Source organism: Triticum urartu, chromosome 3 (assembly GCF_003073215.2).
Source record: "Triticum urartu cultivar G1812 chromosome 3, Tu2.1, whole genome shotgun sequence".
NCBI lineage: Eukaryota > Viridiplantae > Streptophyta > Magnoliopsida > Poales > Poaceae > Triticum > Triticum urartu.
In genome coordinates, this window is record NC_053024.1 from 560,394,657 (window position 1) to 560,422,636 (window position 27,980).

At 43.8% G+C, this 27,980-nt stretch overlaps 1 protein-coding gene and 1 long non-coding RNA gene across 3 annotated transcripts; one reads left to right on the top strand and one right to left on the bottom strand.

The window, feature by feature from the left end:
* Nucleotides 1–2,471: 2,471 nt before the first annotated feature.
* Nucleotides 2,472–3,404, bottom strand: LOC125544996. The gene is made up of 3 exons (XR_007299873.1): nucleotides 3,247–3,404; nucleotides 3,032–3,113; nucleotides 2,472–2,916 (listed from the first exon to the last, which is right to left on the bottom strand). It is a non-coding gene; the product is annotated as an uncharacterized LOC125544996 (long non-coding RNA).
* Nucleotides 3,405–6,992: 3,588 nt separating this feature from the next.
* Nucleotides 6,993–11,175, top strand: LOC125544997 (ultraviolet-B receptor UVR8). 2 transcript variants are annotated; one of them, XM_048708816.1, is made up of 9 exons: nucleotides 6,993–7,268; nucleotides 8,170–8,202; nucleotides 8,278–8,433; nucleotides 8,605–8,763; nucleotides 9,450–9,611; nucleotides 9,694–9,825; nucleotides 9,906–10,019; nucleotides 10,552–10,650; nucleotides 10,738–11,175. In XM_048708816.1, exons 1-9 carry the CDS (start codon nucleotides 7,034–7,036, stop codon nucleotides 10,911–10,913), a joined length of 1,266 nt encoding a protein of 421 aa, XP_048564773.1. In that variant the 5' UTR covers nucleotides 6,993–7,033; the 3' UTR covers nucleotides 10,914–11,175. The 2 variants fall into 2 exon arrangements, with proteins under 2 accessions (XP_048564773.1, XP_048564774.1); XM_048708817.1 differs by lacking the exon at nucleotides 8,170–8,202 and having other exon boundaries at nucleotides 6,995–7,268.
* The last annotated feature ends 16,805 nt before the right edge of the window (nucleotides 11,176–27,980 follow it).

Consider the following 27,980-nt stretch of genomic DNA (forward strand, 5'->3'; position numbering starts at 1 on the left):
GTCGCGCCGCCACACTGTGTCGCCGCCCACCGGTCGTTGTCGGTAGCTTGTATCACGTATGTCAGGTTGACAAGTGGGCCCCTTATGTCAGTTTGGTTCTGGGGTTGAGGTTATTGGGGATCTGCCGAAGCGTTCATCCCCAATAACTAAAAAAGTGCTATCGGGAGCCCTAATAAGTTGTTATTGAGGAAGGTTTTTTGGATGATTTGTTGGAGATGCTTTTAAGAAGTTGTTTTTACTCCCTCCATTTTTATTTACTTTGCATATTAGAGTTGACTGAAGTCAAACTTCGTAAAGTTTGACCAAGTTTATAGAAAACAATATAGACATTTATTATAATAAATCTATACGATGTGAAAGTACATTTAATAATAAATCTAATGTTGTTGATTTGTTACTGTATATCTTAATATTTTTGTATATAAACTTGGTCAAAGTTTGTAAAGCTTGACTTTGACCAAAGCTAATATGTGAACTAATAAAAACGAAGAGAGTATTTTTCATACTTATTTTTTTCCTCAGTGAGACTTTTCATTTATTCATAATCAATCATGATAGTACAACAAACGTCAGAGATAACAAAAAAAATCTTGAGATTGACGAAGTCATTATATGCGACGCCTCATAATCAATGAAAAATGTCGTCTTTCATTGAACAAACATCACCAAAAAGTCTAAAATAATTCCAAAAAATGCAACCACCAGTACAAAGCTAAGGACTTGAACCCTGATGGACAGGTTCCACCACAAAGAACATCTACATATGCCACCTTATCAACTCCACTAATTTTTTTATCCCAATATGCATGCATGAAAAATGCTACTTATACTAATTCCCTTAACACACGTATGCATCCTATTATTGGCCTCACTACTTTTTTTGCGTGAAACTTTTGATCTATTCATCCTTAATCATGACAGTATAACGAACATTAAAAATAATAAAAATTACATCCAGATCCATAGACCACCTAGCAACGACTAAAGCACCAGAAGCGAGTCGAAGGCGTGCCGCCGTCATCGCCCCTACCTCGCTGGAGCCATACACAACTTGTTGTAGTAAACAGTCGGAAAGTTGTCATGCTAAGGCCTCATAGGACCAACGCACCAGAACAACAACCGTCGCCGACGAAGAGAAGTGTAGATCGAAAAGATCCAACCTAAAGAAACACGAATAAAGAAGAACAAAGAACGGATCCGAGCAGATCAACCAAAGACGACCACCGACCGAATCCCGCGAGATCCGGCAGAGACACACCCCCACACGCCTCCGGACGATGCTAGGCACACCAGTAGGACAGGGGCTAGGCTGGGAGAATCTTATTCTAATTTCAGGAAGCCGTCAATGTCTTGTCTTTCTGAGCAGAACACAAACCCTAACCAAACTTGAAGTAACACCTAAGAACGGAACCCTTCCACCGGCAAGGGATGGGATCCACCATGCACTCATGACCCTAAAGCAACAGGAGACGTGGCAAATCGGCGGCTCCGCTACCGGGAGGCAGAAACCCTTGTTGCCTTTCCTTGAGAGGAGAGACAAAGGAAGGACGGACGGGCGTGGTGTCACTACTTTTATATCTCCCTGTGTGCATAAATAGTACTTGTGTTTTATAAATATCCCCTCCGTTTCTAAATATAAGTCTTTTTAGAGATTTTAATATGAATATATGTATATAGATGGATTTTAAAGTGTAAATTCATTTATTTTGCTTCGTATAAAGTCCATATTAGAATTTTTAAAAAGGTTTATATTTAGAAACGGAGGGAGTATATAATAATCAAATACAATAAATCATAGTATGTATATTTTTTAACCTTTGATCTCAAATTTAAATTCTAAGACAATTAAATCTCGTTAAAATAATATATTGCAAATGTCAACATCTATTCCCTCCGTCCCAAAATAAATGTAGTTGATTTATATTTATTTTGGGACGGAGAGAGTATGTTGAGTCGGCCATATTCATGGGCGCATTTTGTTCTTTGAGAACTTCGTGGGCGGGGCTAGTAGCTCTTGCGGTTGCTGGAGCCTGGAGGAGTCTCCACGCCGCGCCCGCGGAACGCAACGCGCCAGAAGACGGGCAGGATGCCCTTTGTCCACCCCCAGCCGCCGCTGCACATATTCTTCGTGGATCGCCGCTGCACCGATTCCGCCTCCGGGCCGCCACTCCCCGCGCAACCGGAGAGACGAAACCATCGGCTCCTGCCACAGATTGCGCGCACTACCAGTGCTAGCCTTAGCCTGTCTCTTCAGGTTCTTGTTCGAACCAATGTGCCTCTTCGCTTCCTGTATGTTCCGCTTCACTCTGTTTGACTCTGTTCGGTGCGATTCAATTCTCTGGAGGGGGCGTGTGTTTGCGTTCGTCATGGCGCTCAGTTTTGACTTTCTACCTTACCGGTGCATCTCCTGTGAGCCTGATATTGATAATGTTATTTTTGTAAAATTCAGGATGTCATAGGCTCACATCATAGAAGGTGCCGAACTTTTCTTTTTCCTCATCTTATTCGTAGACTCACATCAGATACTTTTTTTTAGGGGATCACATCAGATACATACATACATGCAACACACACCACCCACCCGTCGTGCCGCTGGAGAGCTGAACCGAACGGCAGGACGGGGTGGCTATTCTTTCTGCAGTTCTACTCTGTTCTAGGCCTCTAGGGGCATATGCTATTGCTATAGCTGAAAGCAACAGCTCAAGGGAAGCACACATACACACGACACGCATATATAAATCGCACATGTACTACTACCAGTACGTTAGGTACGTAGCTCGGCTCGGATGGTTCGTCGGTCGGTCGGTCGGTCGGCCGTCGTCTGGACCGCGTACGTGTTTCGATCAGCTCACGAATATGATGGACGGGTCGCAGCAGCACTCGTCGACGAGGCAGCAGCAGCACAGAGCAGCCAGGCTATTCGTACGTAGTTTGCGGGCATGCAAGCACAGAGCACCTCAGATTAGCACTGCCCACATAGTTTACGCAGAGGAAATTAAGAAAAACCGTCAGGTTCGTAGCTTTTTATTACCATCCTTCGAGGAATCCCGTCTGCCGTCTCGGCGGCGGGGCGTACTGCGGCGGCGCCATCACCGGCGGTCCGTTGTAATACCCTGCATGTGCGCGCGCGTTCCAGTTTCAGTTTCATGCAAGGCAGTGAGCGTGAGCAAACAAGAAGGGGAAAAGGGAAATGGAATGCAAGAAACACAAACATATATTCGTCTATCTATCATGCGTGGGAGTTACCTTGGTTGTGTGGGTACGAGTACCCGTACCTTCGGTCACTCATGTTGGTCACTGACTATGAACTATGAACCCTAGCTGCAGATGGCTGCCTGCTAGCAGAAGTGGACCGGCCGGTGCTGGACCTAGAGGGAGTATAAATAGCGGCTGCAAACCGAAGATCAAGTGGCCTGCTAGTATATTTTTGCCGTGGATTGCACTTTTAGTGGCGCTTCTGAAACATTCGGCGGGCCGCTGTCGGCAGCTCATCGATCCTAGGCGGCAGCGAGGGGAAACGAATAAAGCTACTCGATCGTTATCCGATTATTATCTCTTTGCTTCCTTTTAATTCCGCCCTTCCTTTTTGACCTTCCGTGGATTATTCCTGCCTTTAACTTCAAGCAAATGGGGGGATCATATTCATACGATTGAACTCTATCTCTGCTTGCTGTCGCTATTTACAATTACAGTAGTTATCTAACAAGCGCTAGGGATCGATGCTAATGCGCCACCTTGTAATGTGAACGGCACAACTCGGTAACCAGCATCAGACACCAAAGACGCTGGGAATCTAAACCTCTGCATGCAACGCGAGCTACGATCTTCTTCTTCTTCGTTGGTAAGAGGCAGGTAAAGCGACGTTGCCAACTCGAGACGGCGAGACGAGGAGAATGCATGGTCCGGTTAAATCATCAGAAATCGGTCGACGATTCAAGGGTAGATGCTGGGTTCTTTGTTTCTTTTGCACGATTCGTAGCAACCAGATCGCCCTTCTCTAGAGTTTTCTGTGTCTATGCCGCCCTTCCAGCAGGCACACGGGAGTGACGCGTGGTGCACAACCGTGAAACCTAAGCATAAGGGTTCAGATAACCGTCTGCATTTGCAGTTGCAGGTTGCCAGAATTCAGAAACTGTAGGGGATATCGCCACCTTTGAGGAAAAACTAAAGGAAAATCGGCAGGAACGCAGGTTTGTAGCGACTACCATCTCTTCGTAGGAAATGTACCTGACAGATTTCCGAGACATCGACATCAGATTGTGTGGCTTCAGGATCCGGCTTGCCGGCTCTCTCTTCATACTCTCATCCGTGCTTCCACTTTATCCTACAGCTGTCTTTTTTTCTTTTTCTTTTTTAATATAATCATCTTTCCCCCTGATTTTAAATGGTGGGGCCGAGCCTTATTTTGTTCCAATCAAATCAAACCACGTATGTGGGAGCACGGATGGGCGCACGTGCGGGGAGCAGGCAAGTCTCGTCCGTGGCTTCAACGACAAACTGATCGATAGAAGCATATTTGCTTTAGGTACTTTTTTAGTGTCTTGGTTGGGACGGTGATGCGGCAACGGCGTTCCAAAGTTAGAATAATATCCTCCGGTCATATCCCCGCTCTAGTGGTGCACCTAGCACTGACGAAGGGCGTGCGGATATGTGTCCTCCGCAAGGCCTTTTGGATTTGATTGGGCCTCTTTTCTGTTGGTGTCTTTGTAGGGTTAATAAGGTGGCCCGTGGCATGTTCATAAGCATCCAGAATATTTTGGACATGTGTAGCCTCTTGGTTACAAGTTTTAAAGAACAACAAAGTATCATTCACAAATAGCAAATGAGATATATCAGTAGCTCTTCCTGTAATTTTTAGCGGGAAATATTGACAATTCAATACCTTGATTTATCAGAGCAGAGAGACCATCAACAACAAACAGAAACAAATATGAAGATGAAGGGTCACCTTGCAGAAGCCTACACATCGGTGCAAAAGAATCCAAGATGGCTCCATCAATTTTTACGTGGTATCTCACTGAGGTCACACAAGTCATTATCCAACTAACCCATCGGTGAGAGAAGCCAAGTTTTTGCATCATTTGTTTAAGGTAGGACCAATCAACTCAAACATATACTTTCGATGATTTCTGTACTACTATTGCATGCCAATAATAAATCAGAGGATTTTTAGAAGAAAAAATTGAAACAACTCCTCTATGAACAAATAGAGTCCGCCAAACTTTAGTTGATTCTAAGCAAAATTATATTGTGAAGATTTAATTAAATTCTGAATACCGAAGTTGAAATCCATACATCCAACTAACACCTCTAGTATCCGCGTCTGTATATGTACACACACATACTACCAACACCGCTAGCCAACGGGTCTAATCTTTTACTCTTTTTTCACGAACCAATATGTGGTTGGATGGTTAGAAGGACAGTGGTATCCTCAGCCCAATAGGGTTCAAATCCTGGTGCTCGTATTATTTCTGAATTAATTTCAGGATTTCCGGCGATGCGCTTTCAGTGGAAGGAGATGTTCCCGTCGACGATGAGGCGTCTATGGTGACTTCGTAAATCTCAAGATGATATGTCGGCCCAGTTTCTCGGAGGTGGTCATAGGGATAGGATGTGTGTGTACTTTTAGTGTCAAAGTCTCATGCATCCATTTTTATCGCCTGAACTGGGTCATAACCATCCCTATCATGTGTCCAATTATTCCTTTGAGGTCCAGATGAAGTGCATAATGGTGATGATCTTGCATCTTGTGTCATCATTGAACATGTGATCAAGCAAGATGTCTCTAGCCCATGTATCTGTATGTAGTCTCGGTAAGGTGAACTCGAACCGATCCTTGACAGCAATTCAAAATTTCTTGGCATGCATGCATTCAAGCGCATGCTTGAGGTCCTCATTCATAGCTTTGCATATATCGCAAATGCCTAGAGGTTTGAAGTGTCGGTACTGCAAGGTGACCGAGTTTGGGAGAATACCACGCAACACTCTCCGCCAAAAAACTCTGACCTTTGATACCACATGAAGCTTCCACAGAGCAGTCCACAGCTGTTTATTTGACGGTGATGATTCTGTGTTTCGTCCCTTCATCTAGAGAGCCAAGCTCGTTACGAGTCATAAGAGAACGATACATGGATTTTACAGAGTAGATGCCCGATTTTTCAAGAGCCCAAGCTAGCGAGTCCTCTCCTCCCGCAGGGTTTAAAGGGAAGTTCAGTATAGCCTCGTCGTCAGGGTGAAAGAAATTTTGTCGCACAACATCTACATCCCAATTCCTTGTGTAGTTGTCAATCAAATCTGAAACTCTGGGGAGCTGAGCAACACCGGTGCGCCCCATTGGCTTCATAGTGACAGTATCCGGAATCCAACAATCCGTTCATGTCGCAATCGATGTGCCATCTCTAACACGTTTTATGAGACCCATGTCAAGAGCCTTCTGACCTGCCACAATAGCCTTCCACGTACTAAGATGATCGAGCTGGTGTAGTGGCATTCTGAAAGTCTGAGAGCGGGAAATATTTTTCTTTTAGAACTCTCGAGCAAAGGGTCTCCGGATGGGTAATTAATCTCCAGCCTTGCTTCCCTAGCATAGCTATATTAAATAAGTGAAGATAAGAGAGGGTTAAAGTGCCTCTGTTGTGGGATAGATACTCCCTCCGGTTCTTTTTAGTTCGCATATAAGATTTGACTGAAGTCAAGACTCATAAAGTTTGACCGACTTTATAGAAAAGAGTATCAACATTTACAATCTAAAATCAATATCAATAGATGTGTCATTACTTAAAATTTCTTATTGTAGTATAACTTTAGCATGACAGATGTTGATATTTTTTCATATAAATACGGTCAAATTTTATGAAGTTTGACTTCAGAGAATTCTAATATGCAGAGTAAAAAGGACCGGAGGGGGTACCTAGTAGATTACCTTCTTCTCCGCCCTGAGCGAAATCCTGGCCATTCGCTTCCCGATCGGACGGTGTAGTCTCAGTAATTCGATTGAGACCACGACCACGGGTCAATCGAGCCGACACGGATGACCTCTCTTCCTCAGGGCGGCATGGAGAAAACGGCGGCGGCGGCGGCGGTGGCGGCCGAAGAGGAGCCGGAGGAAGCGTGGGCGTGGACCTGGGGCGCGGGCACGGACGGGCAGCTGGGAAACGGCGGCTTCCAGGACTATCATCTCCCGCAGCCGCTCCTCCTCCCGCCTCGCTGCCGCGGCCGCGTTTCCTTCGTCGCCGGCGGCGGCGCCCACGCCATCGCCCTCACAAGTACGTTCGGTCTTCGTTCAGATACCCCACCTCAGTAGGATCTTTCTCGATAGGATTTGGTCAGGCGGGCCTGCTCGTCTTCGTGGTCCTCGTCGTCTAATGATTGCACGGCTCTCACATGGGTAGAAGCTGAACTCGATTAGATACTTAGATTGGTGAGGAGTTTGTGCACGACAATGGGCTTTGGTAACCATAGCATCACAGTTTCAGAGAGTTGGAATTGCATTGCAGGTTTCCTTCTTGTACACGCACCTACTTGCCTGCTTCTAGGTCCCTGTGTCCTATGAATCTTGTCTGGACATCCTCATCTCGTTCCCTTGAGCTGGATTTGCATATACATATTCAGTGCGGACTTATATGATAGACACGCTGCTCGGTAGGAATAGAGTTCCACCGCATGGTTTTAGAACTGCCTCCTTGTCCAACTTGGTAATGCAAGAGAGGATCTTATATTCACAGTTCCATACAGTGATACACCATTGTATCGTTCAGTGACTAAGGGTTGTTTGGTTCTTGCCTATAGCTGCCCTGCCAATATTGGCTTGCCAATTATTTGGCGTGGGATTCCACCGCCCAGGGTTGGCCAAAAATTTGGCAAGAATCTGTGAAGAAAAGAATAGAGGACTCGTTGGCAGCCAAATATTTGGCAACAAAGCAAACAACATATAAGGGATTTGGCGTGACCAATATTTTGGTAGGGTTAGTTGGGGGCATAAACCAAACAGCCCCCCTCTTCAGTTCAGTGATTAAGTTGCTTTTTAGTTCAGGTCCGCTTTCCATCTTGGCGAGTAGGAATGATTAAAGCATTTTGACATGCTGATCTCTCCCTGGGCATTTTACTTGTCAACATACTATGTTTGTTGAAGATAATCTGTTTACCTTGCTGTGCCATTTTTACCAGTGACTCAAGAAAAAACTTGTCTATGCACCAAAGGTCATTTTCCCCTCACTGATGTCTGACTAGACCAATATGGGTTAGTTTTCTGAAAATCTTTACTCAACATTTCAGGTGATGGTGAAGTATTTACTTGGGGCAGAGGTACCCATGGTCAGCTTGGCCATGGGAACATAGAGAACATCCCTCATCCAAAGTCCGTTAAGTTCTTTGAAAACTATACAGTAACCTGTGTGTCTACTGGATGGAACCATTCTGGATTTGCTACAGGTCTCCAAATTCTGAAACCATTCATTTACGTTTTACTTCTATTTTGGTCTTCACGTTTCATGCCAGCCCGTTTCTTATTTTGTTTTGCTTTAGAACTGTTGTCTTATTTTGTTTGGAAAGTGAATTGTCACTGATGAGCTTTGCTGTGATGTTTCTAGTTGTTATTTTCAGATTCTGGGCAACTCTTCATGTGCGGAGATGGCTCATTTGGACAGCTTGGCACTGGTGATACTCAGTCAAGGAACTCGCCATTTGAAGTGCCATCCTTTACCACAAAGCATGTTGAGAAGCTTGCATTTGGGATGCGCCATTCTCTTGTCCTATTGAAAGGTAGGTAAAATTATGACAGACTGTTACAGTGACACATTAATTTATAAGAAACTGCATGTTCATGGGCAGCCCGGTGCATGAAATTGCATGTTCATGGAACAACACAAATTTCTCTGGTAATACCTTTTCCATAACAACTTGATCAGTAATCTTTTTAGTCTCTGGCAACACCCAATATCTATAGCATGGTTTTTGAGTCGCTGATTAATCGCTGTATAGTCGCCGACTAATCGCCAAGTCATTTTCTAGAAATCAGGGCGACTCGCGACTATACAGCGACTTGGGTCAACTAATCGCCGAGCCGCAGGGCTGGCGGCGACTTGACTAGTCGCAACTCAAAAACCATGATCTATAGTGACTCATTTATGCCTTCCCTAAGGTTCTGACATCCGCAAGGCAATACTTAATCAATATTCCAGTATTCTGTATTTTGTGCGGAAAACAGGGCGCAACTTGCTGAAAATTATGGAAAGCAAAAAATCTGTAAATGAAGCTACTAAAGAGGAAAAAGGAAAAAAAGTTAGATCATCATGATCTTAGGATCTTTTCACCAGACAGCTGGAAGTTTATTGACCATACCATTTCTCCTTTATAACAGACTTCTTTCTTCCAGATAAATGACACAGTTATCAAATTTGGCCCATGTGCATTACGAGTAAATGACACATTATTCTTATTTCTTCCAGATAATTCAGTTTATGGATTTGGCTCAGCAAGACGGGGACAAGTTGGCAAATCTGCTTCCAAAAATCAGAAGTTTTGTAATACTCCTAGATTAATTGATGGTTTTCCAAACTGCAAAATAGTGAATTTATATGCCAATGGAGATCATAGTGCTGCATTGGATGGTAAGCATTGTAGACCTGCAGTTACCAACTCTCTTCTATTTGATACTTGGCCTAATAATTTCCCTTTCATTGAATATAACAGAATCTGGCCAGTTGTACATCTGGGGAAGAGCATTAGTTGGTGAACATGATGATGACCAACCTCGGGCAGCCTTTCCCTCTTTGAGTATTTCTCAAGTGGCATTAGGATGGCATCATGCACTAGTTTTATCTGGTATGTAGTTGTTTCATATTAATTGAACTATGTTTTCCAGAAGCTTTCTCAGAAGGTTGACATTTTTTTATTTATCTTAGGAGGTGAATTGTACACCATTGGTGCTTACCGCCATCAGAAGTGTGACCCTTCTGTGTCAGAAAATGCAGTAGCGCAGAAACTGAATCTTATCACAACAAGCAGTAAACATCATGGTACTCCTCACAACTTTTGATATGCTACATCATATTTGAATTATGGAACAGAGACATGTATCTTGTATATTCATCTGGTAAATACTGCCAAGCAGTTGAGCATCCTTCAAAACGAGAATATGCCAACTGTTTGCACAAAATGGTACCTTCAGATGGGAAGTCAAATCTATATGACTGCGACAACTTGTCTGCACCCCATGGCAAGAATGCATTCTCTTGATCTCTTCTGTATTTAAAAGAATGAGAAAAAAGACAATCATAGATGTACAGCATATGAACTTGTGAAAATTCATGAGAAAATATGACTGGTGTGAACTGTACAAAAGCGTTTTGCAGATAGTGCACACTGCACGAACGGATGATGAGAAAATACTATCATTATGTATGCTCACACTACATGCCGTTAATACACGCCCCAGCCTATTCTATATCCATTTTAACTTTCCTAGAGTAGATTCATATTTGTTCCATCTGATGACCATGTCGCATTTGCACCTCCCACGCCCTCTGAAAGTATGTGTGTGTTGTGCAGAATCATCTTCAGTGTCAAATTTAGCGAAGGTGCCCTCTATTCATGGACAGCAGGTGACCCAGATAGCAGCCGGCACTGAACATTCAGCTTTGGTGACAGGTAAGAGGTCATTTTATCCCAGAATCTAAAAATGAATAAGATGAGCAGCGGCCGGGCTAACTGCTGCTCTTCGCATGTTTTTCTCAGACAGCGGAGCATTGTTCACCTGGGGCTGGGGAGAGCACGGGCAACTGGGCTTGGGAGATACTTGTGATCAGGTGGTTCCTCGGAGAGTAAATCTAGGCGACGAGGGCTCACGTTCTTCTGCTTCGCTCAGCGTGTACTGTGGGAGCGGATTTACCGTCGCCGTGAGCCTGCCTTAGTGGCAGATGTACTGTTGTACCACCGTATTTTGGTTATGTCTCCACACAGTATGTCAGAAAGGTGAACACCAGTGTAGATGCTTTCTTGTAATGCTGTTGGAGAGTGAAGGAGGAGCGCAACAGGATTTGCTCCGTGTGTGTATGAATGAACCACTTGTTGTCTAGTATTATAATCCGGCTCGGGGCAGCAATATTGTTGCATCCCGCGATTTGGACTTGTCAACTGGAGTATTAGTGAAAATGGAAGATGGAATAATACAGACACCGTACTGTCCAGTGCCATTCATAATTGCAGAGGACCATATTGTGGATTGGGGATATAAATACTACAGGGTATCAATAGTGATGCATCTGGTTCCTGGAGGAAAAGAAAACAACAGTGTGCCCGGACGCCATCTTCAAAGTTCAAACCAAGGAAAAGAGGAAGAGATACGCTACATATACAGAGGCTGTGGTCGATAGGTGGGCTGGCTCTTGCGTAAACCGAAGGTCAAATTCCAAGCTGAGTATGGATGTTGGAGGGAAGGCTCCAACAAGTCTTTTGGAGTAGATGGATGGTGTCAGTAGTATATTTGGTGGGGACGGATCCCAAGACCAGGACCGACGTTTGGGATATTCCGGCTGGATGCTCCGCGATCCCGACGTCTACGTACGGCGACGGGAACAGCCATTAGATCGGCCATCATCAATCAATCAAGTCAGGAGGGCTGCCTGACTTGGGATGCTCTTCCATGGGGGAGCATTTGCCTGCCTGCTTGGATATTCCCGGTCTTGCTGAATGTTCCCTATAATATTCCTACTTGGTCTTTCCTTATTCAGCGCAAGGCCACACAAGTCCTAATACTAATGGGGGGCAGTTATATACAAGACTAAAGAGTGATTAAGCCGCCTGACGTGTTTGACCATACGCCATGAAACTGGTTAAAAAAAACATACGCTATGAATCCACTCTCAGCTGCTCCATACTTTAATACTGTATTGTCATGTGAATTTTCCTGCTTTCCCGTGTCTTGTTAGAGAACGTTTGTCTTGCTATTCGATAAATATACGCCTTTCTACGATTGTATCTATTCGCTCCGTTCGGCATTATAAGATATCCTACTCCCTCTGATCCATATTACTTGCCTCAACTTTAATAAATGTTTACTAAAGCACTAAAGCTACGACAAGTAATATGATCCGGTTTCGCGTAACTCTGGATGCTCTTCCATTCCATGGGGAGCAGAGCATTTGGCTGCTCGGATATTCCCACCCGGCCTAGCTGAATGTTCACTGTAATATTCCTACTTGGGTCTTTCCTTATTCAGTTCAAGGTCTGTCTGACACACTTAATACTAATGGGAAACAGTTATACTTCATCTGTCTCACATATTATTTTAAGTGTAATAACATCTTATATATGAATGGAGGGAGTAGAAGACTAAAGAGGTGCTAAGCTGCCTGACGTGTTTGTCCTGCTCTTCGTTACTCTAAATAATACTCTATTGTGAATGTCCTGCTTTCCTGTGTCTCCTTAGAGAATGTTTGTCTTGCTCTTCTATAAATATAGGGATTTTGCTCTCTACGAAGATGCCATATACTACGAGTCAAATTCGACCCCGAGAATCAAGGGCTTGTGCAAACTGTACATTTAGGCTCTGATATAGGTTGACTCAGTCAATTGTGGTAATTCTGTTAATCTTTTCAGGTTTGCCTACTCTATTATTTTTGCAAGAAATTTCCAATCTATTCGTCAATCATGACAGTACAAAAAACGCTAGAGGTAATAAAAACTACAATCAGGTCCATGGATCACCTAGCGACGACTACAAGCACTGGAGCGAGCCGAAGGCGCGCTGCCGTCATCGCTCTCCATCACCAGAGCCGGGCAAACCTTGTAGTAGTAGACAGTCGGAAAGTCGTCATGCTAAGGTCCCAAAGGACTAGCGCACCAGATCGAAAAGTTCAAACTCAGTAACCACAAGAACGAAGTCGAACAAAAGCTGGATCTAAATAGATCCACTGAAGACCAACACTGAACGAATCCCGTGAGATTCGACGGAGACACACCTGCACACATCCTCCTCCGACGCTATTTTTTATTCCTACTGAGGGACATCGCCACCGCCACATAACCCCAACCAAGCTGTTGAACCTACCAAAAACAAGAACTGGTCCCTCCCGCCGACTCTATTGTTGGTTGGCGATTTTTAATACGTATCGCCCAACGAAGTTTTTCCTTCACTAACCTTAGGTGGCTAGGGCAAACTATTCTCTCCGAAGTTCGTCGGCGAGCCCATGGATTCGCCTCCCCTCTGCCTGCGGCTCCAGCGGCCGGTGGCGGAGTGGGGAATTCCGGTGCCTCTGCTCCGGCTAGTAGTTTAGGTTAGGATTTTTTTAGTCCTCGCAGGGGCGGTGCTCGAGCAGATGACAACGCTACTTCTTTGAGTTTATCTTCCGGACTCTGATCCTCCTCGAGTACGTATGTCTGTACGTAGTCGATGGAGCTCCGGCGTAATTCCTGGCGTCTCTTTGGGCCGGTGAGGTTAGTGTTTCTCATCATGTGGACATATTTGGTGTAAGGTGCTTCAGATCTATGTAAGGATTCAACGGCGACGACTGCGTCTCTAGGGCGGTGGTCTTTAGGGGCACGTGCACGAAGACTTTTTGGCTGCCATCGACAAGGTAAGCCTACTCCGGTGGGGGAGCGGCGACAGCGGCGCGTTGGCGGCTCGTTCTAGCGGCAATAGTGGTTGTTTGGGAGTCTTGGAATCTCAATGCAATTTTTATTATGTTCGAGATGCTTTCCACTTTCGCGGAACTTTGATAATAGATCTGGATCATTTTCGCAAAACGAAACTAGGTTATTCCAAATTGAATTTAAATTATCTATATTCATCATGACTAAAGAGTGTCATGCCTATTTGATTATCTGATATACATCATGGTATATTCATTTTAAATTTGGTGTCAAAACACGACTAAGCGTGTCATGCACACAAAAAAGGGCAACTTAACACAATTTGAGAACTGGACTCTTTTTTACATAATTTGTGAACTGGACTTTGTCTATAACACTTGGACTGTGATATTTGGCACATGTGCGCCATATAAGCAAAACTGTCACATCTCTATCTCTTTCACTTTAAAATACCACACGATCCTTCTTCCTTCAACCCCGCCTTCTCTCGAACGACCCTGCAGGCTTGCCCGAGAAACCTACTTCTCCCGCACATCTCGCGCGCCCATCCCTGAGAAAACTGCCATTTATTCACGTCTACCACATGATAAAAAATATTGCACATGTGGGATTCAAACCCACACCTCCTTGGCACCAAAGCGCGCCACCACAACAACCCCACCCTTAGGTATTTGTTGCTCAAACTAAAGAAACTAATCGTTTTGATCCTTTTTTTACAATTGTGTTACTACAAAAAAGTACAGAAAATTACCACGATTTTCCTTCAGGACAAAGTTACCATGGTATTCGCATGCAAGTTATCAGGCCTGTGTTGCGTAAGTCGCCACCACAACTACATTGCTCAAAGCATCGAAAAGCACATTAGAAGCTTGAGCATTGAGATAAGAGTTTTTCTCATCCTCTAAAGATAATCTTTGAGGATCCTTTGGAGGAGAAAAACCAATATCTACAATTCGCTCTAAATTTGGATCCATGACCCTAAAGAGATTAAGCATGCGAATTACCCAAAGATCAAAATTTGTGCCATCGAAACTAAGAGTGTGAGAGAATCCTAATCCCCTAGTCGACATCTTTACTCTCTAGGCGGTTAAGCCTAACAAAGAGAGACGAGGCTCTGATACCAATTGAAAGATCGTGGATGTCGCCTAGAGGGGGGGTGAATAGGCGTTTCAAAATAATTACGATTTAGGCTTGAACAAATGCGGAATAAACCTAGCGGTTAATTTGTCAAGCACAAAACCTAAAACAACTAGGCTCACCTATGTGCACCAACAACTTATGCTAAGCAAGATAAGCAACTATGTGATAGCAAGATATATGACAAGAAACAATACGGCTATCACAAAGTAAAGTGCATAAGTAAAGAGCTCGGGTAAGAGATAACCGAGGCACGTGGAGACGACGATGTATCCCGAAGTTCACACCCTTGCGGATGCTAATCTCCGTTTGGAGCGGTGTGGAGGCACAATGCTCCCCAAGAAGCCACTAGGGCCACCGTAATCTCCTCACGCCCTCGCACAATGCAAGATGCCGTGATTCCACTAAGGGACCCTTGAGGGCGGTCACCGAACCCGTACAAATGGCAACCCTTGGGGGCGGTCACCGAACCCGTACACTTTGGCAACCCTTGGGGGCGGTCACCGGTACCCGTCAAATTGCTCGGGGCGATCTCCACAACCTAATTGGAGACTCTGACGCTTGTCCGGAGCTTTACACCACAATGATTGAGCTCCGAACAACACCAACCGTCTAGGGCGCCAAGGCACCCAAGAGGAACAAGCTCTAGGGTGCCCAAACACCCAAGAGTAATAAGCTTCTCAAACTTCACTTCCACGTATCACCGTGGAGAACTCAAACCGATGCACCAAATGCAATGGCAAGGGCACACGGAGTGCCCAAGTCCTTCTCTCTCAAATCCCACTGGAGCAACTAATGCTAGGGAGGAAAATGAGAGGAAGAACAAGGAGAACACCAAGAACTCCAAGATCTAGATCCAAGGGGTTTCCCTCACATAGAGGAGAAAGTGATTGGTGGAAATGTGGATCTAGATCTCCTCTATCTTTTCCCTCAAAAACTAGCAAGAATCCATGGAGGGATTGAGAGTTAGCAAGCTCAAAGAAGGTCAACAATGGGGGCAAAAACGAGCTCAAGAGATAAGGTTCATTGGGGAAGAAGACCCCCTTTTATAGGTGGGGAAAAATCCAACCGTTATGCTCACAGCCCGCACAAAGCAGTACTACCGCTCCAAGGAGCGGTACTACCGCTAGGGCGGAAGTACCCCTTTGAAAAACAACAGCGAGGAGGCAAAAGGCCAGAAGAACCGCCGGAGCGGTACTACCGCTCGTCCTCACGGTACTATCGCAAATGGTAGCGGTACTACTGCTTGCGAGCGGTACTAAAAAAATATATCCGGGCCTACCACCGCAAGACTTGGGACGAGTTTTTGGTCCGGAGCGGTACTACCGCTGTAGGAGCCGCGGTAGTACTGCTCTGGAGCGGTAGTAAAAAATTACATCCGCTCCAATTCGCGGTAGTACCGCTGCAGCCTTTTCAGAACACCAAAACTGTCACAACTTTTGCAAACGGACTCCGAATTCGATGAAACCAAGTTTGTTGGAAAGCTAGCGACAAGGGCTAACACAATCTTCAAAGAAATATCAATAAGAAGCAAATGAGAAAAGTCCCATAAGAAAATGGTGAGAACCCTTCCTCGGAAAAGACCGGTAAAACCTCCAACAGCGAAAACATCATAGAAGATGCATGCGAACTCCGTTTTCGATGAACTCAAGCTTGTAATCAAGATGACCATAAGCTCTAAGACTCACAAAGAGAACCAAACAAGAACCAAGAAAGATGATGCAAGGATGCAATGGTTTGAGCTGTCTACTAACGATACGATCAAGCTACCAACTTGAGAGCCCCCTTTGATAGTACGGCAAACGATCCTATAACCCGGTCTCCAAACTACCACCATGAGACCGGTAAAATAGAAAACCTATCAAGGGAAAACCTTTGCCTTGCACATGGTCCACTTGAGCTAGATGATGACGATCTTGACTCCCTCAAATTGGACCACCTTTCTTGATTGTGTTAGCTCGATGAAGACTAGATGATTGCTCCCCCATAGTCCACTATGGGTGAGCCACTCTTTGGCACATCTTCACAAGTCCATTGTCACCACAATGGACGGCAAGCTTCAAGCACTTGATCTCTTCGCGATGATCCACTTGAACTTGCACATGGCAATCTTGATGACGATCACCACTTGATGTCATCCTCTCCATGGGTTGAGTGATATCTTCCTCTTGACACAAGCCCATGAACACGTACCTAACCCCACGTAGAACTCTCACATAGACCATGGGTTAGTACACAAAGCACAATGGACAATGCTTACCAAACCATGGGATCACTTGATCCCTCTCGGTACATCTTCTACGCTTTGTGAGTTGATCAACTTGATTCACTCTTGACTTAGTCTTGATCAACCTTGAATCTTTCCAACTCTCTTCATTTGGATGATGTCTTGAAGGTAAACATGAATGATCACACAATCTTCTTCTTCAAGACATGCTTGCAATAAGCTCAACTCTCACATGACCAAGCTTTGGATAATTCCTTAATAGCACCTTGGTCAACACAAACTCTCCTTGAAACCAACACATGTACTCCAAGAAAAGCCTATGGACAAAACCTTCAAATATAACTCAAGGCAACCATTAGTCCATAGAGATTGTCATCAATTACCAAAACCAAACATGGGGGCACCGCATGTTCTTTCATACTTACACATAAAAAACTGGGTGTGTTTCGGTAACTTTTTCCATAGGTCAAAAATTACCACGATGTTTTTGCATAACTTATCACGCCTATAGCGCGTCAAAGTGGGCCATTTTTCTGGGCCAACCCACGAGTACATGTGCTTCCTCATGACACTAAACATTATGTGGCTTTTCTGTGGCACATCTGTTGGGTTTCGTAGTAATTTCAATAAAATTTCCTACGCACACGCAAGATCATGGTGATGCATAGCAACGAGAGGGGGAGAGTGTGATCTACGTACCCTTGTAGATCGACAACGGAAGCGTTAACTTGGTTGATGTAGTCGTACGTCTTCACGGCCCGACCGATCAAGCACCGAAACTACGGCACCTCCGAGTTCTAGCACACGTTCAGCTCAATGACGATCCCTGGACTCCGATCCAGCAAAGTGTCGGGGAAGAGTTCCGTCAGCACGACGGCATGGTGACGATCTTGATGTACTACTGTCACAGGGCTTCGCCTAAGCACCGCTACAATATTATCAAGGACTATGGTGGAAGGGGGCACCACACACGGCTAAGAATATGATCACGTGGATCAACTTGTGTGTCTAGGGGTGCCCCCTGCCCCCGTATATAAAGGAGCAAGGGGAAGGAGGCCGGCCGGCCCCTATGGCGCGCCAAGGAGGAGTCCTCCTCCTAGTAGGAGTAGGACTCCTACTAGGAGGGGGAAAGAAGTGGGGAGGGAGAAGGAAAGGGGGGCGCCGCCCCCCTCTCCTAGTCCAATTCGGACCAGGGGGAGGAGGCGCGCGGCCCACCTTTGGCTGCCCCTCTCTCTCCACTAAGGCCCATATGGCCCATTACTTCTCCCGGGGGGGTTCCGGTAACCCTCCGGCTCTCTGGTTTTCTCCGAAATCACCCGGAACACTTCCGGTGTTCGAATATAGCCGTCCAATATATCAATCTTTATGTCTCGACCATTTCGAGACTCCTCGTAATGTCTGTGATCACATCCGGGACTCCGAACAACCTTCGGTACATCAAAATGCATAAACTCATAATATAACTGTCATCGTAACCTTAAGCGTGCGGACCCTGCGGGTTCGAGAACAATGTAGACATGACCGAGACACGTCTCGGGTCAATAACCAATAGTGGAACCTGGATGCTTATATTGGCTCCTACATATTCTACGAAGATCTTTTATCGGTCAGACCGCATAACAACATATGTTGTTCCCTTTGTCATCGGTATGTTACTTGCCCGAGATTCGATCGTCGGTATCCTATACCTAGTTCAATCTCGTTACCGGCAAGTCTCTTTACTCGTTCTGTAATACATCATCCCGCAACCAACTCATTAGTTGCAATGCTTGCAAGGCTTAAGTGATGTGCATTACCGAGAGGGCCCAGAGATACCTCTCCGACAATCGGAGTGACAAATCCTAATATCGAAATACGCCAACTCAACACGTACCTTTGGAGACACCTGTAGAGCTCCTTTATAATCACCCAGTTACGTTGTGACGTTTGGTAGCACACAAAGTGTTCCTCTGGCAAACGGGAGTTGCATAATCTCATAGTCATAGGAACATGTATAAGTCATGAAGAAAGCAATAGCAACATACTAAACGATCGGGTGCTAAGCTAATGGAATGGGTCATGTCAATCAGATCATTCAACTAATGATGTGATCCCGTTAATCAAATGACAACTCTTTGTCCATGGTTAGGAAACATAACCATCTTTGATTAACGAGCTAGTCAAGTAGAGGCATACTAGTGACACTCTGTTTGTCTATGTATTCACACATGTATTATGTTTCCGGTTAATACAATTCTAGCATGAATAATAAACTTTTATCATGATATAAGGAAATAAATAATAACTTTATTATTGCCTCTAGGGCATATTTCCTTCAGTCTCCCACTTGCACCAGAGTCAATAATCTAGTTCACATCGCCATGTGATTTAACAGCAATTGTTCACATCACCATGTGATTAACACCCATAGTTCACATCGATATGTGATCAACACCCAAAGGGTTTACTAAAGTCAGTAATCTAGTTCACATTGCTATGTGATTAACACCCAAAGAGTACTAAGGTGTGATCATGTTTTGCTTGTGAGATAATTTTAGTCAACGGGTCTGTCACATTCAGATCCGTAAGTTTTGCGAATTTCTATGTCAACAATGCTTTGCACGGAGCTACTCTAGCTTATTGCTCCCACTTTCAATATGTATCTAGATCGAGACTTAGAGTCATCCAGATCTGTGTCAAAACTTGCATCGATGTAACTTTTTACGACGAACCTTTTTGTCACCTCCATAATTGAGAAATATTTCCTTATTCCACTAAGGATAATTTTGACCGCTGTCCAGTGATCTACTCTTAGATCACTATTGTACCCCCTTGCTTAACACAGTGTAGGGTATACAATAGATCTGGTACACAGCATGGCATACTTTATAGAACTATGGCTGAGGCATAGGGAATGACTTTCATTCTATTTCTATCTTCTGCCGTGGTCGGGCTTTGAGTCTTACTCAATTTCATACCTTGCAACACAGGCAAGAACTCTTTCTTTGACTGTTCCATTTTGAACACTTCAAAATCTTGTCAAGGTATGTACTCATTGAAAAAACTTATCAAGCGTCTTAATCTATCTCTATAGATCTTGATGCTCAATATGTAAGCAGCTTTACCGAGGTCTTTCTTTGAAAAACTCCTTTCAAATATTCCTTTATGCTTTCCAGAAAATTATACATTATTTCTGATCAACAATATGTTGTTCACATATATTTATCAGAAATGTTGTAGTGCTCCCACTCACTTTCTTGTAAATACAGGCTTCACCGTAAGTCTGTATAAAACTATATGCTTTGATCAACTTATCAAAGCGTATATTCCAACTCCGAGATGCTTGCACCAGTCCATAGATGGATCGTTGGAGCTTGCATATTTTGTTAACACCTTTAGGATTGACAAAACCTTCTGGTTGCATCATATACAACTCTTCTTTAAGAAATCCATTAAGGAATGCAGTTTTGTTTATCCATTTGCCAGATTTCATAAAATGCGGCAATTGCTAACATGATTCGGACAGACTTAAGCATATATACGAGTGAGAAAATCTCATCGTAGTCAACACCTTGAACTTTCGAAAACCTTTTTCGACAATTCTAGCTTTGTAGATAGTAACACTACTATCAGCGTCCGTCTTCCTCTTGAAGATCCATTTATTTTCTATGGCTTGCTGATCATCGGGCAAATCCATCAAAGTCCATACTTTGTTCTCATACATGGATCATATCTCAGATTTTATGGCCTCAAACAATTTCATGGAATCTGGGCTCATCATTGCTTCCTCATAGTTCGCAAGTTCATCATGGTCTAGTAACATGACTTCCAGAATAGGATTTCCGTACCACTCTGGTGCAGATCTCACTCTGGTTTACCTACGAGATTCGGTAGTAACTTGATCTGAAGTTACATGATCATCATCATTAGCTTCCTCACTAATTGGTGTAGTAGTCACAGGAACAGATTTCTGTAATGAACTACTTTCCAATAAGGGAGCAGGTACAGTTACCTCATCAAGTTCTACTTTCCTCCCACTCACTTCTTTCGAGAGAAACTCCTTCTCTAGAAAAACTCCGAATTTAGAAAACAAAGTCTTGCCTTCGGATTTGTGATAGAAGGTGTACCCAACAGTCTCCTTTGGGTATCCTATGAAGACATACTTCTCCGATTTGGGTTTGAGCTTATCAGGTTGAAACTTTTTCACATAAGCATTGCAACCTCAAACTTTAAGAAACGACAGCTTAGGTTTCTTGCCAAACCATAGTTCATACGGTGTCGTTTCAACGGATTTAGATGGTGCCCTATTTAACGTGAATGCAGCTGTCTCTAATGCATAATCTCAAAACGATAGTGGTAGATTGGTAAGAGACATCATAGTTCGCACCATATCTAATAAAGTATGGTTATGACGTTCGGACACACCATTATGCTGTGGTGTTCCAGGTGGCGTGAGTAGTGAAACTATTTCACATTGTTTTTAACTGAAGGCCAAACTCGTAACTTAAATATTTTACTTCTGCGATCATATCGTAGAAACTTTTTATTTTTGTTATGATGATTCTCCACTTCACTCTGAAATTCTTTGAACTTTTCAAATGTTTCAGACTTGTGTTTCATCAAGTAGATATACCCATATCTGCTCAAATCATCTGTGAAGGTCAAAAAATAACGATACCCGCCATGAGCCTCAACACTCATCGGATCACATACATCAGTATGTATTATTTCCAATAAGTCAGTTGCTCGCTCCATTGTTCCGGAGAACGGAGTCTTAGTCATCTTGCCCATAAGGCATGGTTCGCAAGCATCAAGTGATTCATAATCAAGTGATTCCAAAATCCCATCAGCATGGAGTTTCTTCATGCGCTTTACACCAATATGACCTAAACGGCAGTGCCACAAATAAGTTGCACTATCATTATTAACTTTGCATCTTTTGGTTTCAATATTATGATTATGTGTATCACTACGATCGAGATCCAACGAACTATTTTCATTGGGTGTGTAACCATATAAGGTTTTATTCATGTAAACAGAACAACAATTATTCTCTAACTTAAATGAATAACCGTATTGCAATAAACATGATCAAATCATATTCATGCTCAACGCAAACACCAAATAACACTTATTTAGGTCCAACACTAATCCCGAAAGTATAGGGAGTGTGCGATGATGATCATATCAATCTTGGAACTACTTCCAACACACATCGTCACTTCACCCTTAACTAGTTTCTGTTCATTCTGCAACTCCCGTTTCGAGTTACTACTTTTAGCAACTGAACCAGTATCAAATACCGAGGGGTTGCTACGAACACTAGTAAAATACACATTAATAATCTGTATATCAAATATACCTTTGTTCACTTTGCCATCCTTCTTATCCGCCAAATACTTGGGGCAGTTCCGCTTCCAGTGACCAGTCCCTTTGTAGTAGAAGCACTTAGTCTCAGGCTTAGGACCAGACTTGGGCTTCTTCACTTAAGCAGCAACTTGCTTGCTGTTCTTCTTGAAGTTCCCCTTCTTCCCTTTGCCCTTTTATTGAAACTAGTGGTCTTGACTACCATCAACACTTGATGCTCTTTCTTGATTTCTACCTTCATCGATTTCATCATTATGAAAAGCTCGGGAGTCGTTTTCGTCATCCCTTGCATACTATAGTTCATCACGAAGTTCTACTAACTTGGTGATGGTGACTAGAGAATTCTGTCAATCACTATCTTATCTGGAAGATTAACTCCCACTTGATTCAAGCGATTGTAGTACTCAGACAATCTGAGCACATGCTCACTAGTTGAGCGATTCTCCTCCATCTTTTGGCTATAGAACTTGTTGGAGACTTCATATCTCTCAACTCAGGTATTTGCTTGAAATATTAACTTCAACTCCTGGAACATCTCATATGCTCCATGACGTTCAAAACGTCTTTGAAGTCCCGATTCTAAGCCATTAAGCATGGTGCACTAAACTATCAAGTAGTCATCATATTGAGCTAGCCAAACGTTCATAACGTCTGCATCTGCTCCTGCAATAGGTCCGTCACCTAGTGGTGCATCAAGGACATAATTCTTCTGTGCAGCAATGAGGATAAACCTCAGATCACGGATCCAATCCGTATCATTGCTACTAACATCTTTCAACACAATTTTCTCTAGGAACATATCAAAATAAACACAGGGAAGCAACAACGCGAGCTATTGATCTACAACATAATTTGCAAAATACTACCAGGTCTAAGTTCATGATAAATTTAAGTTCAATTAATCATATTACTTAAGAACTCCCACTTAGATAGACATCTCTCTAATCCTCTAAGTGATCACGTGATCCAAATCAACTAAACCATGTCCGATCATCACGTGAGATGGAGTAGTTTCATTGGTGAACATCACTATGTTGATCATATCTACTATATGATTCACGCTCGACCTTTCGGTCTCCGTGTTCCGAGGCCATATCTGTATATGCTTGGCTCGTCAAGTATAACCTGAGTATTTCGTGTGTGCAACTGTTTTGCACCCGTTGTATTTGAACGTAGAGCCTATCACACCCGATCATCACGTGGTGTCTCAGCACGAAGAACTTTCGCAACAGTGCATACTCAGGGAGAACACTTCTTGATAATTAGTGAGAGATCATCTTATAATGCTACCGTCAATCAAAGCAAGATAAGATGCATAAAAGATAAACATCACATGCAATCAATATAAGTGATATGATATGGCCATCATCATCTTGTGCTTGTGATCTCCATCTCTGAAGCACTGTCATGATCACCATCGTCACCGGCGCGACACCTTGATCTCCATCGTAGCATCGTTGTCATCTCGCCAATCTTATGATTCCATGACTATCGCTACCGCTTAGTGATAAAGTAAAGCATTACAACGCGATTGCATTGCATACAATAAAGCGACAACCATATGGCTCCTGCCAGTTACCGATAACTCGGTTACAAAACATGATCATCTCATACAATAAAATTTAGCATCATGTCTTGACCATATCACATCACAACATGCCCTGCAAAAACAAGTTAGACGTCCTCTACTTTGTTGTTGCATGTTTTACGTGGCTGCTACGGGCTTAAGCAAGAACCAATCTTACCTACGCATCAAAACCACAACGATAGTTTGTCAAGTTGGTGCTGTTTTAACCTTCACAAGGACCGGGCGTAGCCACACTCGGTTCAACTAAAGTTGGAGAAACTGTCACCCGCAAGCCACCTATGTGCAAAGCACGTCGGGAGAACCGGTCTCGCGTAAGCGTACGTGTAATGTCGGTCCGGGCCGCTTCGTCCAACAATACCGCCGAACCAAAGTATGACATGCTGGTAAGCAGTATGACTTATATCGCCCACAACTCACTTGTGTTCTACTCGTGCATATAACATCAACATATAAAACCTAGGCTCGGATGCCACTGTTGGGTTTCGTAGTAATTTCAAAAAAAATTCCTACGCACACGCAAGATCATGGTGATGCATAGCAATGAGAGGGGGAGAGTGTGATCTACGTACCCTTGTAGATCGACAACGAAAGCGTTAACTTGGTTGATGTAGTCGTACGTCTTCACGGCCCGACCGATCAAGCACCGAAACTACGGCACCTCCGAGTTCTAGCACACGTTCAGCTCGATGACGATTCCCGGGCTCCAATCCAGCAAAGTGTCGGGGAAGAGTTCCGTCAGCACGACGGCGTGGTGACGATCTTGATGTACTACTGTCACAGGGCTTCGCCTAAGCACCGCTACAATATTATCGAGGACTATGGTGGAAGGGGGCACCGCACACGGCTAAGAATATTATCACATGGATCAACTTGTGTGTCTAGGGGTGCCCCCTGCCCCCGTATATAAAGGAGCAAGGGGAAGGAGGCCGGCCGGCCCCTATGGCGCGCCAAGGAGGAGTCCTCCTCCTAGTAGGAGTAGGACTCCTACTAGGAGGGGGAAAGAAGTGGGGAGGGAGAAGGAAAGGGGGGCGCCGCCCCCCTCTCCTAGTCCAATTCAGACCAGGGGGGAGGAGGCGCGCGGCCCACCTTTGGCTGCCCCTCTCTCTCTCTCCACTAAGGCCCATATGGCCCATTACTTCTCCCGGGGGGGGTTCCGGTAACCCTCCGGCTCTCCGGTTTTCTCCGAAATCACCCGGAACATTTCCGGTGTCCGAATATAGCCGTCCAATATATCAATCTTTATGTCGACCATTTCGAGACTCCTCGTCATGTCCGTGAATCACAATCCGGACTCCAAAACAACCTTCGGTACATCAAAATGCATAAACTCATAATATAACTGTCATCGTAACCTTAAGCGTGCGGACCCTACGGGTTCGAGAACAATGTAGACATGACCGAGACACGTCTCAGTCAATAACCAATAGCGGAACCTGGATGCTCATATTGGCTCCTACATATTCTACGAAGATCTTTTATCGGTCAGACCGCATAACAACATACGTTGTTCCCTTTGTCATCGGTATGTTACTTGCCCGAGATTCGATCGTCGGTATGCTATACCTAGTTCAATCTCGTTACCGGCAAGTCTCTTTACTCGTTCTGTAATACATCATCCTGCAACCAACTCATTAGTTGCAATGCTTGCAAGACTTAAGTGATGTGCATTACCAAGAGGGCCCAGAGATACCTCTCCGACAATCGGAGTGACAAATCCTAATATCGAAATACGCCAACTCAACACGTACCTTTGGAGACACCTGTAGAGCTCCTTTATAATCACCCAGTTACGTTGTGACGTTTGGTAGCACACAAAGTGTTCCTCTGGCAAACGGGAGTTGCATAATCTCATAAGTCATAGGAACATGTATAAGTCATGAAGAAAGCAATAGCAACATACTAAACGATCGGGTGCTAAGCTAATGGAATGGGTCATGTCAATCAGATCATTCAACTAATGATGTGATCCCGTTAATCAAATGACAACTCTTTGTCCATGGTTAGGAAACATAACCATCTTTGATTAACGAGCTAGTCAAGTAGAGGCATACTAGTGACACTCTGTTTGTCTATGTATTCACACATGTATTATGTTTCTGGTTAATACAATTCTAGCATGAATAATAAACTTTTATCATGATATAAGGAAATAAATAATAACTTTATTATTGCCTCTAGGGCATATTTCCTTCAACATCATGTGTTGTGTTCATCTAAGAGGCCCCGCGAGGCGAGTGTATGTTTCTAACAACTTGTTTTCCTTTGGTAAAAAGTTACCATCATGTTTATATTGTAAGTTATCGGTTATGCGGTGCTTATATTATCATGTTATTCACGTAAAAATTATCAGGGATGTTTTAAACAACTTGTCTCCGGGACAAAAGGTTATCATGGTGATTCTAGGTAACCTATCAAGCCCGCAGTGCTTAAAATATCATGCTATTTACACAAACTTTATCAGGGGTATGTTTCAGCGAAATTCCCCCCCATGGGTCAAAAACTTATCATGGTGTTTAGTTATCGCGGGGCATATGTTTTTATGCTATTTACACATAAAAATACCAGGGGATGGAGGTATAGTACCGTACTATTTACACAGAAGATACTGGAGTATCTTTTAAAAAAAATCTTCCCTATGGTCAAAGTTACCATGGTGTTTCTATCTCAGTTATCAGATGTGCGCTGCGTATATTATCATCTATTTACACATAAATTATCTGGTATCTTTTCACATTTTTCTTCCCCAATGGTTAAAGTTACCATAATGTTTGTATCTAAATTATCAGGTCTATGGCGTGAATGTTATCGTGCTATTTACAGAAATTACCGGGGGCCGGGGTTCAACAAATTTCTTTCCAATGATCAAAGTTACCACGATGCTTTCACCAAAGTTATCACGCCATCAATGCTTATGACCATGCTACTTACACATAATGTATTGCGTGGTATACAGAAGTTATCATGTTGGTGGTGCGTCATTTATCGTGGTGGTGATGGAGAATTTACCACGGGAAAAGTTTATGTGCCAGGTTTGATAGGTGAAACAAAAGTTTTTTCAGTGCTAAAATATTAAAGGCAAAACTTGTCAAAAACATTATTTTTCTTAGCTTGTTCAACAATTAGTGTCATATGCGAGATGGTTAGCTCCCTTCGTTAATTACCTGCAGACTAGAGATAAATCCCAATTCAAGCATTATTTTTGCCCAAAAATCTGAAAGGCGCATAGGGCCGTAACTGGTGAAAATTAGGAGGGCGGGAAAGAAAGGAGATCGGGAGGACGTGCGGGAAAGGAAGGAGATCGGGAGGCGTGCGGGAAAGGAAAGAGATCGGGATGGCGATGCGTGTGGCAGTTTTGCAATCTGCCACACGGTTGCCACTTACATATTTCGATAACACTTTTTACAGCTCACACTCATACTCTTAATTATACCAAGAACATGAAAGAAAAATGAACGTACATACATCCGTTTGAGCGACAAGTAATATGGATCAGAGGGAGTAGGATTTTTCTACAGTTTTTCGCTGAGCAAATCCATAAGAGCAACTCCAACGGGCCGACCAAACGGACGGCGATTTCGTCCGCTTTTTGTCCGTTTGGGTCGGCCGCTCACCCAGCGTCCGCCCTGTTTTTCATATGGGTCGGCAGCGCGTCCAACGCGCCGACTCATATGTGCAGGCGTGGCCGGCTGGCCGCCCAATTTTACATTGATTTGCATTCAAACATATTGTGAAATGAAATAACAAGCAAAATAGTTTAGCCCCCTAAATAAATAGTATAGTTTTACAAGCCAAATACAAATAAAAATGTTTCACATAGTTTTGCAAACGAATAAAAGAAGATACATCTATTGGTTGCCAACATGAGCCCACATATGCTCAACCAAATCATTTTGCAGTTGCACGTGAGTTTCCCAATCACGCATGTCTTCATGAAACTGAGTGAACTGTTCAAATGTTGCCGCTACTCCATGCTCAGCCACAACATTCTCACCCCAAAACTGAAAGCCTTGATCGTACAAACATTTCGGGCGCTCGTCTTCTACTATCATATTGTGCATGATCACACAAGCAGTCATCACCTCCCATAGT